The 14,229-nt window shown below is 41.4% G+C and overlaps 1 protein-coding gene across 1 annotated transcript in view; it reads left to right on the forward strand.

Annotated features, from left to right (window-relative positions):
* LOC311229557 (voltage-dependent L-type calcium channel subunit alpha-1D-like) overlaps positions 1-14,229 on the forward strand; it is a gene marked incomplete at both ends in the record, with an annotated part of 164,306 nt that overhangs the window by 118,831 nt on the left and 31,246 nt on the right. The window contains 4 exon segments of the mRNA XM_084315633.1: positions 1,299-1,500; positions 3,149-3,307; positions 7,223-7,333; positions 10,272-10,355. Coding sequence (XP_084171759.1) covers positions 1,299-1,500; positions 3,149-3,307; positions 7,223-7,333; positions 10,272-10,355 — 556 coding nt within the window.

The following is a 14,229-nucleotide window of genomic DNA, read 5'->3' on the forward strand; positions in this document are numbered from 1 at the left end:
CTTCGCACGGTCGGATCCGTCTCCCTCCCGTCCTCCAACTAGGCGTAAGCTCAGGGGGGACCGTGCTTTCTCCGTTGCCGCACCCAAAATGTGGAATGAGCTGCCACTGCAGATTAGGCAGGCCTCATCACTGCCCCGTTTCAAAGGCCTCCTTAAGACCCACCTTTTCTCTCTGGCTTTCGACACCATGTAGCTTGTTGATTTTATGATCTTATTGTCTTACTGTGTTGTTGTTGTATCGTTTTGTTACTGTGTCCTTTGCTTTTAAATATTTTTTTTAAGTACTCTGATCTATTTAAACTTGTATTGCTGCCTAGATTTACCTAATGTTTTTTTTTATCTCTGTTTTGGTACTCTTGTTTTTTTTTAATCTATTTTTAGTGCTGCTAATAGTTTTTAATATGCTCCCCCTGTACAGCACTTTGTGCCCCTGTGGCTGTTAAAGCGCTTTATAAATAAAGTTGGATTGGATTGGATTGGAGGGTATCCTCCATTAGGGAGGGTCGGGGGAGCTCGGTCCTCCCCGGTTCTGATGGTTGTGGGGGGCCTCAGTGGGGTACATTTGTCGAGCTTCAAGCTCCCGCTCAGCTCCCGTTGTGCAGATGACGCTGAGCGGAAGCTAGTATGATATAGAACGATAGGTTATGAATATAACCGTAGTTCTATGAATACTAGTGACGCTCAGCGTCTGGACGCCACTGCGGCCTTTGATCTTGCCTTGTGGTGAAAGATTGGGAAGGAGGCGAGTGTGGGGCCACACACCTGCTTATGAAGGTAGCGGATAGGGGTGTGGCCAGACGAATGTTGGTATGTAAAGGTACATTGTGAGTTTTTATTCAGTGCATATGCACGAAGTGAGGTTAGTGCAGATGACGCTGAGCGTCACTAGTATTCATAGAACTACGGTTATATTCATAACCTATCGTTAGTTTGACTCCTGATGTTTTGGAACTTTCGCCGATACGAAATGTAAATACATTACTTATACAATACGTATAAGTAAGTGTGGTAGTGAAAGGGTTAACCTTCTGTAGTGTGGTAGTGAAAGGGTTAACCTTCTGTAGTGTGGTTGCGAAAGGGTTAACCCTTTGTTGTGTGGCAGTGAAAGGGTTAACCTTCTGTATTGTCGCGGTGAAAGGGTTAACCCTTTGGTAGGGTGGTAGTGAAAGGGTTCAAGCGAGCCACTCTCAGGTCACATTGTTATTCACAACCATTCAAAATGGATTCCCGTGGTCTGAAGGCTTTGGTTCTGCTCCCCCCCCCTCCTCTCGCCGCCCCCCCCCCCCCCCCCCCCCCAGGTTACTGTACAAGGCCATCGACTCCAACAGGGAGAACCTGGGTCCCATCTATAACTACCGCGTGGAGATCTCCATCTTCTTCATCATTTACATCATCATCATCGCTTTCTTCATGATGAACATCTTCGTGGGTTTCGTGATCGTCACGTTTCAGGAGCAGGGAGAGAAAGAGTACAAGAACTGTGAACTTGACAAGAACCAGGTAAGGACTTCGGTGCACCGTACGGTACTTATCCATGTGTGATGTACTGTATCGGCACGTTGCATGCGGTGTGTGTGAGTTGTGTAACCAGGCACAGCATTTCACGAAGCCAGATCACACAGTTAGCCAGATAACTTTACAAAAGTATTGATTAACTTTTTAGAAATCTTGTTCATAATGGCCAATAATCAATGTTTATGACCGAATCACATTCCTACGCCTAATATTAAGTTTAGTTCTTACAGATTTAAATCCAAAACATCAAGACAAAGTCAAGATCAAGTGAAACCTGCTAATCCTCCTAATGCTCCCCTGAAGTTAACTGTATGTGTCCAATGTTCTATGCTACACTGGCGAGGATTGTTGAGGATATGATATGTAGAATATAATCTGTTTATACAGTTCAGTCACACTCCAGTCATTCAACACTAGTCATGACAATTAAACCATTTGCATGTATAGTAACAAACGGTTATACAGTTGTATTCGGTGGTATCGGCTCTGCTCACAAGATGCTCTCAGTGCAAAACCATGCAAGCGTGCAATGGATTCGGCTGAGATGGCTGCAAATAACCCCCCCCCCCATCGTCGTCAGATGATGTGATACTGACGACTGAGACACTAAGCCAGCCTGGCGTGTAGAGCATATCTAGATGATAGAATAGATTGATGGAGGCTGGGGTGGTGGAGGAAGCGCTTTACAAACACCATTGTGCAGCGGTGTAGCGTGACGTGGAAGCTGGGGCAGAGTGCAGTCATGCACCGACTAGCGGGAGGCAGAGCAGCTTAGATGGACCGCTCTGTTGACCCTCATCCTTTATTCTACTGTTTACTTCTATTCATATTTTACATTAAAATTCAAATTCTTTATTACCTATTATTTATATTTACCCTGACCATACCTGTATCTCCCCTCCCCCTCCCCCTCCCCCGTGCTCCTATGACACCTGGATTTCCCCAAGGGGATCAATAAAGGAACATTCATTATCTTATCGTATCTTATCTCATCTTATCGTATCTTATCTTATCTTTTTCCTTATCTTATCTTATTCATTATCTTATTGTATCTTATTCATTATCTTATCTTATCGTATCTTATTCATTATATTATCGTATCTTATCTTATATTGTGTTATTCATTATCTTATCTTATCGTCTATTATTCATTATCGTATCATATCTTATCTTGTGTTATTCATTATCTTATCGTATCTTATCTTATCGTCTATTATTCATTATCTTATCGTATCTTATCTTGTGTTATTCATTATCTTATCGTATCTTATCTTATCGTCTATTATTCATTATCTTATCGTGTCTTATCTTGTGTTATTCATTATCTTATTGTATCTTATCTTATCGTCTATTATTCATGATCTTATCTTATCTTATCTTATTCATTATCTTATCGTATCTTATCTTATCATCTATTATTCACTATCTTATCTTATCTTATCTTATTCATTATCTTATCTTATCTTATCTTATTCATTATCTTATCTTATCTTATTCATAATTTTATCTTATCTTATCTTCTCTCATCTTATCTTATTCATCATCTTATCTTATCGTATCTTATCTTGTGTTATTCATTATCTTATCTTATCGTGGAGCCTAGGGTAATGTGTTGTGTGTATCCCCACTACAGCGTCAGTGTGTGGAGTACGCTCTGAAGGCCAGACCGCTGAGGAGATACATCCCCAAGAACCCATACCAGTACAAGTTCTGGTATGTGGTGAACTCCACGGGGTTTGAGTACATCATGTTTGTGCTCATCATGCTCAACACACTCTGCCTGGCTGTGCAGGTAAGAACCCTTAACTACGGAGGAACCCTGAGGAAAGGTCAGCGGTAAACTGTTAATCAAAGGCCATCTTTGACTTAACACTAGCCAGAGTTAGCTTGGTGGCCGATGCTCGCTAACGGCAAAAGTGGACGCTTTGCATTGTGACGATTGAGTAAATGTAATTACCTCAAATACAGGAGCAGCCATTCTTGAAGAACCATACCAGTTTCAACCCGTTTACTCAGCCCATGACCATTTTCCAAAAACAATTCTTGCTTTGTTTACCTTTTTATTTAAATGTTTTTCTATAAACATTAAGGTGATAAACCATAGTATTATATAGAAGAAACCTACCCAACATTATTTCCTGGTCATGCCAACAAATTAGTAGCTCCTTAGAAAACATGCTTTTCCTCTCTGTCTCTCTCTCTCTCTCTGTCTGTGCATATTAGGGTTGCAAATTGTAAGCACGTTCCTTACTCGATCATTGACAACGTTAACAATCAATCAATCGATTAATTATAACTAAAAATACCCAATTTACCAAACAATAACAAATGTATTTTTTCCTCAATCAAAAGGTTTATTTCCGCAGCAGCGACATATTGCATTCTTGCAACATTGCATGGCATAATGAAACATAGAAATGTAGAGGACTAGACATATTAAAACACATTTGTGTTGACTTTAACACATTGGGCGCCAGACCCAAGATATCCCGGGTTAACTCGCCAGCGGTTGAGTGCCAGACCCGCGATTTCTCGGGTTTTGATCCTTTGATCTTTTTCCTCTGATCCCCATTCTAAATCATCATCCGCATCATTCTAGCCATCCCTGTGTCGTTTCTATATGTTTGAATTGCAATGCCGATCGACTATCACCAGGTGGCAGTATCATCTGTGTCTGAACTGGAATGGCTTGGTGTTGATACACGGCCTCCTTTTTTTTTCTTGGTAGGGGCCCCTCCTCCTGCTTGAACATAGATTCACATTGATCGCCTCGAAATTCCGTTGTCTAAGCGTATTTTACGTGAAACGTGTATAGATATATACACTGGTATTCGCGATGGTGATGCGATCACTTGGAATAATTATTTTTGGAATACCTTCTGGCTAAGGTAAGGTATATTCGATGTCTATTTTGCCGAATCTGAAATGTGTTTTTCTAACGATCACAGTTCTGTGTAAAACATGCTCGGCAAACACGATCACAGTTTTTAGTTAAAATGATCCCCCCCCCCTTGATGATTTTGTGAAGGTACATATCATGTTATATACCTTTGATTTGGGAGTATTTGGGGGTTCAGGGAATCAACCAGAACGATTCGGGCTTACTGCACATAACGCGTTTTATCTCGCGATCTATGAAAAAAGACTGGATTCTCCATGTTTCACTACAAGTAATGTCTGTCAAATGAGCCACACCATTGTCTCCACAGCTATAAAAGTGTTAAGCGGGCGAGCTGCATATATACATTTCTTTTTTTTAAAAGGTCACTTGCCACTTAAAAAAGCAAAAGCATGTATTTAACAAATAAAAAATATTCTAAACATGGTTTTATATTAAGTTCATAAATAAATGTCCAATAGGCCTAACAAAATAACAGATTACGCGCATAAAATGCTGAAAACAACCAACTGTACTAGCGAAGCCAACAGCAGGACACTGTCAAACAAGGACGGGCCGTTGGAACCTTAAGTGGTTAAAGAAATCAAAAGCATGTATTTAACAAACTCAACAATGTTCTAAACATGGTTTTATATTAACTTAATAAATAAACAGAAACGAAAAATCTACTTAAGTCGACGGAAATTTCCAATGGGCCTAACTAAATAACAGATTACACGCATAAAACGCTGAAAACAACCTAACGAAGCAACAATAGTATTTTTAATGAGGCTATTATTATTATTATTATTATTATTATTATTATTATTATTATTATTATTATTATTATTATTATTATTATTATTATTATTATTATTATTATTATTATTATTATTATTTATTATTATTATTATTATTATTATTATTATTATTATTATTATTATTATTATTATTATTATTATTATTATTATTATTATTATTATTATTTTGCAACAAGATAGCCTACATAGAACATAAATAACCTGTCTCAGACTGACTCACATGCATGGTCCGGATTCCAGCCTGGGGAATCTCCCTACATTGACTTTCCACCAGTCAGTCGGATTTGTATCCAGGCATGGGGAATGACTTCTTTTAACTGTTACGCGAGGTGGGTGGTCTGCCATATGCCGACCCAGCAAACTTCTAGTTAGCAACACTGCAGTGGTGACTCGCCAGTCCTTGTGTTGTAGTAGCAAGTGACATAACATAGCTTTCAGTCGTCGGGGCGGTCCAGCTGTCTGTCGTCAATGCAACCTTGCGAGCACCTATAACGTTAGTTAGCTGCGCGAGCAACTCCAAAATTTGCATCGGTGTAGCTCTCCTCGATGCGTGAGGTGGTTGTGCCTCAGGATGGATAATTGGATATGGTACCCTGGCTCAAGCAGGTGTATCATTTGCCGAAATCCTTCGCCATCAACCATGATCATGCCATTTTCGATAAATGCGCAGACTGGCTTGGTTTTTTTTTCGCTTCTCTTAGCTCGTGTTTTTTTCCCTCGCTTATTTTCCAGACACAGAGGTAATTGCCTCCTCGTCATAGTTATATTGCGCCCTCTTTCTGTTCATTGAAACATGTTTTGAAAATACACCATTCTACTGATGGCTAGAGACAGACAACATTGTAACATATCATTGTTTGACCGAGTAAATGTCATGTGTTCGAGTAAATCCATAACGATCAATCAGTCGATCTTCGATTAATTGTTAACATCCCTAGTGCGTATACTGTACTTCCTTGTTTACGCGTATGACGTTTATTTCCGTAGCACCTTTCTGGTCCAATGCACACATCGATTTCTTTGACAAGAGGCTCCCAATTTGTTAGTGTGACCAGGAGATACATTTAATGTAGGTTTATCACCATAGATAGCCCTATTGTCCTTTAACCTAACCCTAACCAGGAGATACATTTAATGTAGGTTTATCACAACACTATGGTCCTTTTAACACAGTCCTTCATTCACCTTGATCACTATTCCACACGACATCTTTCATCTTGATCACTATTCCACACGACATCTTTCACCTTGATCACTATTCCACACGACATCATTCACCTTGATCACTATTCCACACAACATCATTCACCTTGATCACTATTCCACACGACATCTTTCATCTTGATCACTATTCCACACGACATCTTTCATCTTGATCACTATTCTACACGACATCTTTCATCTTGATCACTATTCCACACAACATCATTCACCTTGATCACTATTCCACACGACATTATTCACCTTGATCACTATTCCACACGACATCATTCATCTTGATCACTATTCCACACGACATCTTTCATCTTGATTACTATTCCACACGACATCTTTCATCTTGATCACTATTCCACACGACATCTTTCATCTTGATCACTATTCCACACAACATCATTCACCTTGATCACTATTCCACACAACATCATTCACCTTGATCACTATTCCACACGACATCATTCACCTTGATCACTATTCCACACGACATCTTTCACCTTGATCACTATTCCACATGTCATCATTCACCTTGATCACTATTCCACACAACATCATTCACCTTGATCACTATTCCACACGACATCATTCACCTTGATCACTATTCCACACGACATCTTTCACCTTGATTACTATTCCACATGTCATCATTCACCTTGATCACTATTCCACACGACATCATTCACCTTGATCACTATTCCACACGACATCATTCACCTTGATCACTATTCCATATGACGTAACAGCTGTGTGTGCTCCTCTCTAACCGTCCCTGCGTCTGTCTCTCCTCTCGCAGCACCACGACCAGTCTGACACCTTCAACTACGTGATGGACATCCTCAACATGGCCTTCACTGCTGTCTTCACTGTGGAAATGCTCCTCAAACTCATCGCTTTCAAACCCAAGGTGGGCCACTCCCTCACCTTCACACTGACCCCTGAAATACACACACACACCAACATGCTGCTACGTCAACACACAGATACACACAGACACACACAGAGACACACACAGACATGCAGAAATGGGTACCGTATAAGCACTCACAGCCACAGCCAGGTCTCCCTTCCCTGTGGGGACCCAAACCACTACATGCCATAAAGTCCCCATGAAACGGCTAGCAGAATGCAATTTGATTACACTTATTTATGCGTTTCCTGTAAAAACAGTAAGCTACAGTAAGGAGGGACTTGTCAGCTCATTTGAGCGACGTACGTTAGCAACGTTACGCAACATTGGTAGTTTGAACATTGAACATTTGTTCAATTTAGTTAAAGAGGCCAAGTGCTAGCTTAGCTACAATGTGCTGTAAATGTCATTCTAGAAAGGATTTCATTGGACGCAAAATGAGTATACCCCCCCCCCCCCCCCCATGTGCAGGATTTCTTTTATTGTTTTCCAGGAAATGACTAACTCTAAAATACCATTAAGAATACCTACAAAACAACGTCTCTGTCATTGTTGGGACAGATACTGGCATATAAGCGACAATCAGTGCAAGACATAATATGTGATGAAAGAACATAAACATCTATTTTGATTTCACCATACCTTTACCATAACCTGACCCTAACATATAGCCCCAACCAATGTCACAGACAACACACACACACACACACACACACACACACACACACACACACACACACACACACACACACACACACACACACACACACGTACACACACACACACACACACACACACACACACACACACACACACACACACACACACACACACACACACACACACACACACACACACACACACACACACACACACACACACACACACACAGATCCTGTTTTTAACATATCCTTACAGTTAAATAATCTTATTTGTATACAGTTAAGCAGTGAACAGGGGTATATGTGTGAATGACCAGTTTTCTCCACCTCCCCTGTGCTGTACCACCTGGCCTACAGCTCTGTGTGGCCAAGAAGAACAGAATGCTAGTAAGAGACGACAGCGTGTGGGTTGCGGTGGTGAAACAGTTAACCTCTCTGAGTGATACTCCGCTCTGCATGACCGACAGATCAATATATCATACTGAATATGAATATGTTTTCTTAAAGGGGCAGATTTTCTTTTTTGCCTTAATCCTGTCGTTCCGTTGCGAGGAGGATGCGATAATCAGACATAAAGCGTACCATGTTCCGTGTGTTGAGAGCCTCTGTGCATTGCCCCCCCCCCCCAGAAACTCTGCCGGATGACATCACCCGGAGGAGAGAAGACCTCTAGTTGAAGGAAAAGCTCCTGTGGTTCACTAGTGGCCGGGCTCTCGAGACACAAAACACGTTGATCCGTTTTATATCCGATTATCACGCGTCCTCTCAACAGAGCGATAGGGTTGCAAATCGGAGGAAGTGGCTCTTTAAGGTGTTGATATTATAGGTGCTAAATGTACTGACGTGATTCCATGCATGGAATTCTTTTGAAACTAAGTATTAATTAATATATTTATGGTTGCTGTGGACATGCTACTTTCTCATAGCTCTTACAGTAACAAATAAAATATTGTATATTATGCAGATGCATTTGGTAGGGGCTCTAGTAGGGCTGGGCGATATTTATATATCACCATATATCTGCATGATGTTCATCATATTGGACCACATGGTAATGGATCCAGTAAATAAGTGTGATACAGTATTAAACTGGTTCTTTCAATTGCCGTTTGTAAATATTTCTAATAATTCTTTTTGAGAAATCTGACTTAATGTTTATTGTTATCACTGATTTGGAGAAAAATACATTTGTGTATCACAATTCACAATACTCCTGCCCAACGATATGATACAATAACATAGACATGTAAATAAATTGTGATATAATACAGTATCGCCCAGGCCTGTGTTCCAGTGTGTTTCCACAATTTGTAAGTGCAGCTTTGGATAAAAGCATCAGCTATATGACTAAAAGTACAAGTGCAGTTGACAAGTTCTATACTATATCTATATATTCTATACTAACCCCCTATACGTCCCACCCTGCCTACTCACCCCCTGCCTCACTCAGGGGTATTTTGGAGATGCCTGGAATGTATTCGACGCCATGGTTGTGATTGGCAGCATAGTAGACATTGTTCTCAGTGAGATTGATGTAAGTAAGCCCCGCCCCCAATCTGCACCTCGCTCTCTCTGCTCTCCGCTCCACAGAGTTATATTATTGACAGCTCTGTCCTCCTCTGTGCTTTCTCTTCACGTTCTGGGACCTCCTCGAGTCAAATTTCCTTAAGCCCTTTCCAGTGTACGCTCTTACGCTCAAGCGTTTTGAGAACGATAGTTACGTATGTAATAATAATAATTCATAATAATTCATTTAATTTATATAGCGCTTCTCAATAACCCGAAGTCGCTGACAGTAGTCGGGAGCAGGGGTACAAACAAAGAAACTGAGGTTCTATGAATCCTGGATGACCGCCAGAGTGCTCGGGTCACTCGGAATCCTCCCTAGCTCGGGTCATCAGAGGTCATGACGTGGCTCTTTTGGTATAAATACTCGATCCAGTGCTTTAAGCAGCGCCTCTGGCGGTCAGTAAGGAGGAAATAAAACTGAACATTCGAATGGTTCTAAAATGTAATTCTGAGAAAACATTCCAAAAGGCTTACACCTGAAAGGGTTAAAACTCTCTTTCTCTCTCTCTCTCCAATCTTAATATCTTATGTTTGTCTCTTTTTGTCCCTCCATGGCCCCTGTCATTCCATCACACTGTATACAAATGCTCTCTTTCCACTCATTTTCTCCTCTTCCATGCCTCTCTCTCTCTCTCTCTCTTTCATTCATTCATTAATTTCATTCCTACACCTCCCCGTTGCGTGCTGTGACTTGTGTAAACCAGCATTACTTCACGGATGCTTGGAACACGTTCGATGCCTTAATAGTTGTGGGCAGCGTGGTGGATATTGCCATCACTGAAGTGAACGTAAGTATTACTTTTTCCTGAATAAAATGTGAAACTGAAGCCTTACAATAAAGCTACATGGCAATAATCTGTTATTTCAGAGAATTTTCTACTTATATGACCAAATCCAATAGCCAGAGTTGCTATTTATTACTAAGATGTCATAATCCACTTTTATTTATTCATTTATTTTTAACATAGATTTTCTCTAGTGTTCTGTCTGTGATGTAACAAAAGCTAAATCTCAATTCTAACATTGCCCAAAATATGAATGCTTGTAGGTATGATTTCCAGCTGTTTATTTGATTATGATTGAAGCTAGGATCAAGTCAAAGGACATTTCTATAAACAAGGCCCCAGGAGAAGGACCCTCTGAGTGGGTGAATTTGATTAGGGTCCTCCAGTGTCAGAGAACATTAGAGTGTTAGTGGCTGGATTAAAGGAACACGCCAACATTGTGGGAAATGCACTTACCGTCTTCTCCAGAGTCAGACAAGAAGATAGATACCAGTTTCCTCTCTGTGCGTTCAGTAGAAAGCTATCCGGCTGCAAGCTAGCTTAGCACAAATTAATGGAAGCGGATATGAGCCAGCTAGTGGTCCGTATCTGCTTCCATTCAGGAGATTTGTCTCTATCGGAGAGGAGATTGGTATCTATCTTCTTATCTGAGTCTGGAGCAGACGGTGCATTTACCACAATGTTGGCGTGTTCCTTTAACCCTTTCACTGCCACATGACAGAAGGTTAACCCTTTACTATCACACAACCGACGGTCGCGTGGCAGTGAAAGGGTTAACCTTCTGTGTATTGTCGCAGTGAAAGGGTTAACCGTTTGGTGGTGCGGCGGTGAAAGGGTTAAGAACTACACTGCTGACCTTAAAGAGCCACTTTGTGGTGGCTGGGTAGCGCAGTGGACTAAGCACTCGCCTACCACCGTGACTCTGGAATCGACCTCTAGTGAACTGCAGACGCTATCTCCTCAATTATTTCCTCCACTTTCCCCAAGTCGCGCCTCTACTGCAGTTGAAAACGGTTGAGTAAATACTGTAGTATCAGAAGTTCACTAGAGTTCTGCTCTTCGCCGGTGAAGTCATCAGATTATCACAACAGAACGATAGGATTATGTTTGAAAATCGGATCGGAATCGGAAAAGTGGATCTTTAACTCGCCACTTGCCACTTGCATAAGATTATTATTCCCATCATTATTTGTTTTAAAGTATACTGTGCTCAAGATTATGTGATGCCATTGACTTTCTCTGTAAAGCTTCAGTTTGACTGTTACCCTTCATGTTCAGTGATCTCTTGTCTTGTGAATTAACCAAGTAACCTCTCCTTTCACACATATTACATTGTATGCATGTCTATCTAACCCACAAATAGAATGTTACACTACTGTTTGTTACAGGTTGTTACAAAAACATTTCTTCCTCCTGCTTTTGACCCTGAGAATGCAAATACAGTACTGTTGCATTAGGGGACTGTGTTCGGGGGTTAGAGCAGGTTGAATTGCGATGTCTCTGATCGGGTGTCTAATCAGTACTTTCTGTTCATTCTATCTCCATAGAAACTTGTAGAGGCAAGTATGACAACGACCCAAATGTCTTTTTTTTCTATGTTTAATCTGTCTTTTATTACAACTTTATCTCTGGGAACTCCTTTATGGTGCTAATGGCTTAACGACTCAAATTAGTCACACAATGCTAATGGACTTAAATCTAAGCTACAGTAAAGCATAGGTTCAGTAATAATGGAAAGGCTGTTTTAACATGGATTAAACCCCTCCTTTCCAAATTCACGTCAGGACATAGTAAAATGATACTTAACCAACCCAACAACTACCATAACACTCTTTGTGTTACACTCTGTGTGGCTTGGCTGAGCAGTGTTCTGTAGTACAAAACACACCTAAAGGAACACTATTAAAAGCTGCTGAACTATTTGTGATGTGTATATTTTATGTATACCTGCAGAAATATGCAGACAATATGGGTGTTCAAACTCATATGAGTCACATGATTTTTTTCTGTTCCCACTGGACTAGTGTGGGTTCAGGACTGTTTGTTTATATGTTTGTTGAGTAGATAGATATGGTGATAGTTATACTAGGTACAGCATAGCAGGGTTTTACCGCTCAGCCCTCCCCACCCCACAAACACAACCCCTCTGAGTGCTCTAGTATCTGAGCTACAGTGCTGTTTCTCTGGAGTTGTCATTCTGTGTTTTCGTGTTTTAAAAACTGTGTTTGTGCATGAGTGTTATTGTGTAAGCGTTAAGTTAGTGTGTTAAGTTTGTTCTGTGGTAAACATGCAGGTGATGAATATGCATGTGTGCGTGTGTCTGTGTGTGAGTGTGTTTGTGCCTGTGTGTGTGTGTGCCTGTGTGTTTGTGCCTGTGTGTTTGTGTGTGTGTGTGTGTTTGTGCCTGTGTGTTTGTGTGTGTGCCTGTGTGTGTGTGTGCGTGTGTGTGTGCCTGTGTGTGTGTTTGTGCCTGTGTGCGTGTGTGCGTGTGTGTGTGAGTGTGTGTATGTGTGTGTGTGTGTGTGTGCTTACTGTAAGTACTACATGTGTGTGTGTGTGTGTGTGTGTGTGTGTGTGTGTGTGTGTGTGTGTGTGTGTGTGTGTGTGTGTGTGTGTGTGTGTGTGTGTGTGTGTGTGTGTGTGTGTGTGTGTGTGTGTGTGTGTGTGTGTGTGTGTGTGTGCTTACTGTGAGTACTACGTGGTGATGTGGTGTTGATTTCACAAGCCCGTTCATAGTGGACCTTGTGAGGCACGTTTCACCCACCGCTTAACTGTGAATTCCTGGTTGGCTGTCATTGCATGCTGCTATTCCTGTGTCATAGCCACAGTCCAACTAGATCAGATATGGCTAAGTTATTCCATTCACTTGATCTTAAAGGATAAGGCCAGCGTAATTTTTTAATTTATTTATTTATTTGTGCTCCCACATCCCCAATTTAGTCGTTATGCCAATTCCCTTCCTGGCCGTTGCGCCGCCCTACTGTCGGTCTGGGGAGGATGTAGACGACCACACACCTCGTCCTCCTCGCCAGCCGCTTCTTTTTACCTGACAGCGAGAAGTTTCAGTGGGAGAGCGTAGCTCACATGGAGGTTCACGCCCCGACCGGCCAGTAGGAGGCACTGTTGCAACAACCAGGACTCATACCCCACCGGCTTCCCACTCACAAACACTACCAATTTGTGTTCGTAGGGACGACTGACTAAGCCGGAGGCACCGATGCCGGGAATTGAACCCGGGTCTCTGAGGTGATAGGCGAGTGCTTAGACCTCTACACTAGCCAGCCGCAGCGGTTTAATTTCTTTCTTATTGTCAACATAACCTACAAAAAGATCAAAACCAAGATGCATTTCTTCTACTTGCAAGTATGGTCCACTTAGCCAACTCCAGATTATAGCTCATAATAACAAGTCATAGAACTCCATTGTTGTTAAAAAAAAAAAAAAAAAAAAAAAGGATTAAAACAAGTCACAGAGCCAGACTCTTGCTTTGGTATAATTCAAAGCCTTATCCTTTAATATCTGATCTAGGATATTTTTGCTCCAATGTGCCCATTTCATTCATGTAATTGTGTGATCGTGTGAACCTGACCACCATCAACCTCCCCGAAATGCATGCTGGGAAGTGTTGGTGTTCACCTTTCACCCCATAACATCCTGTTCCATGTCCCGCGCCCCCTACCCAGATGATGAGGGCTGCCATGCCGACCCGAGCTCCTCTGGTCAGTTTCCTCCCATAGAAACCCTCTTGTGAAGTTTGTCCTTCCGCTCTTGTCATACCTCCTTGATCTCTATACTGTACCTCCAGACAGAATGGCCCTGGAGTTCAGAGCCTTCACATGTTCAGTCCTACACAACGTTTGAGGACAGATATATAGAA

The sequence above is a fragment of the Notolepis coatsorum genome (assembly GCF_963971535.1).
Source record: "Notolepis coatsorum genome assembly, chromosome: 6".
NCBI classification, from domain to species: Eukaryota; Metazoa; Chordata; class Actinopteri; order Aulopiformes; family Paralepididae; genus Notolepis; species Notolepis coatsorum.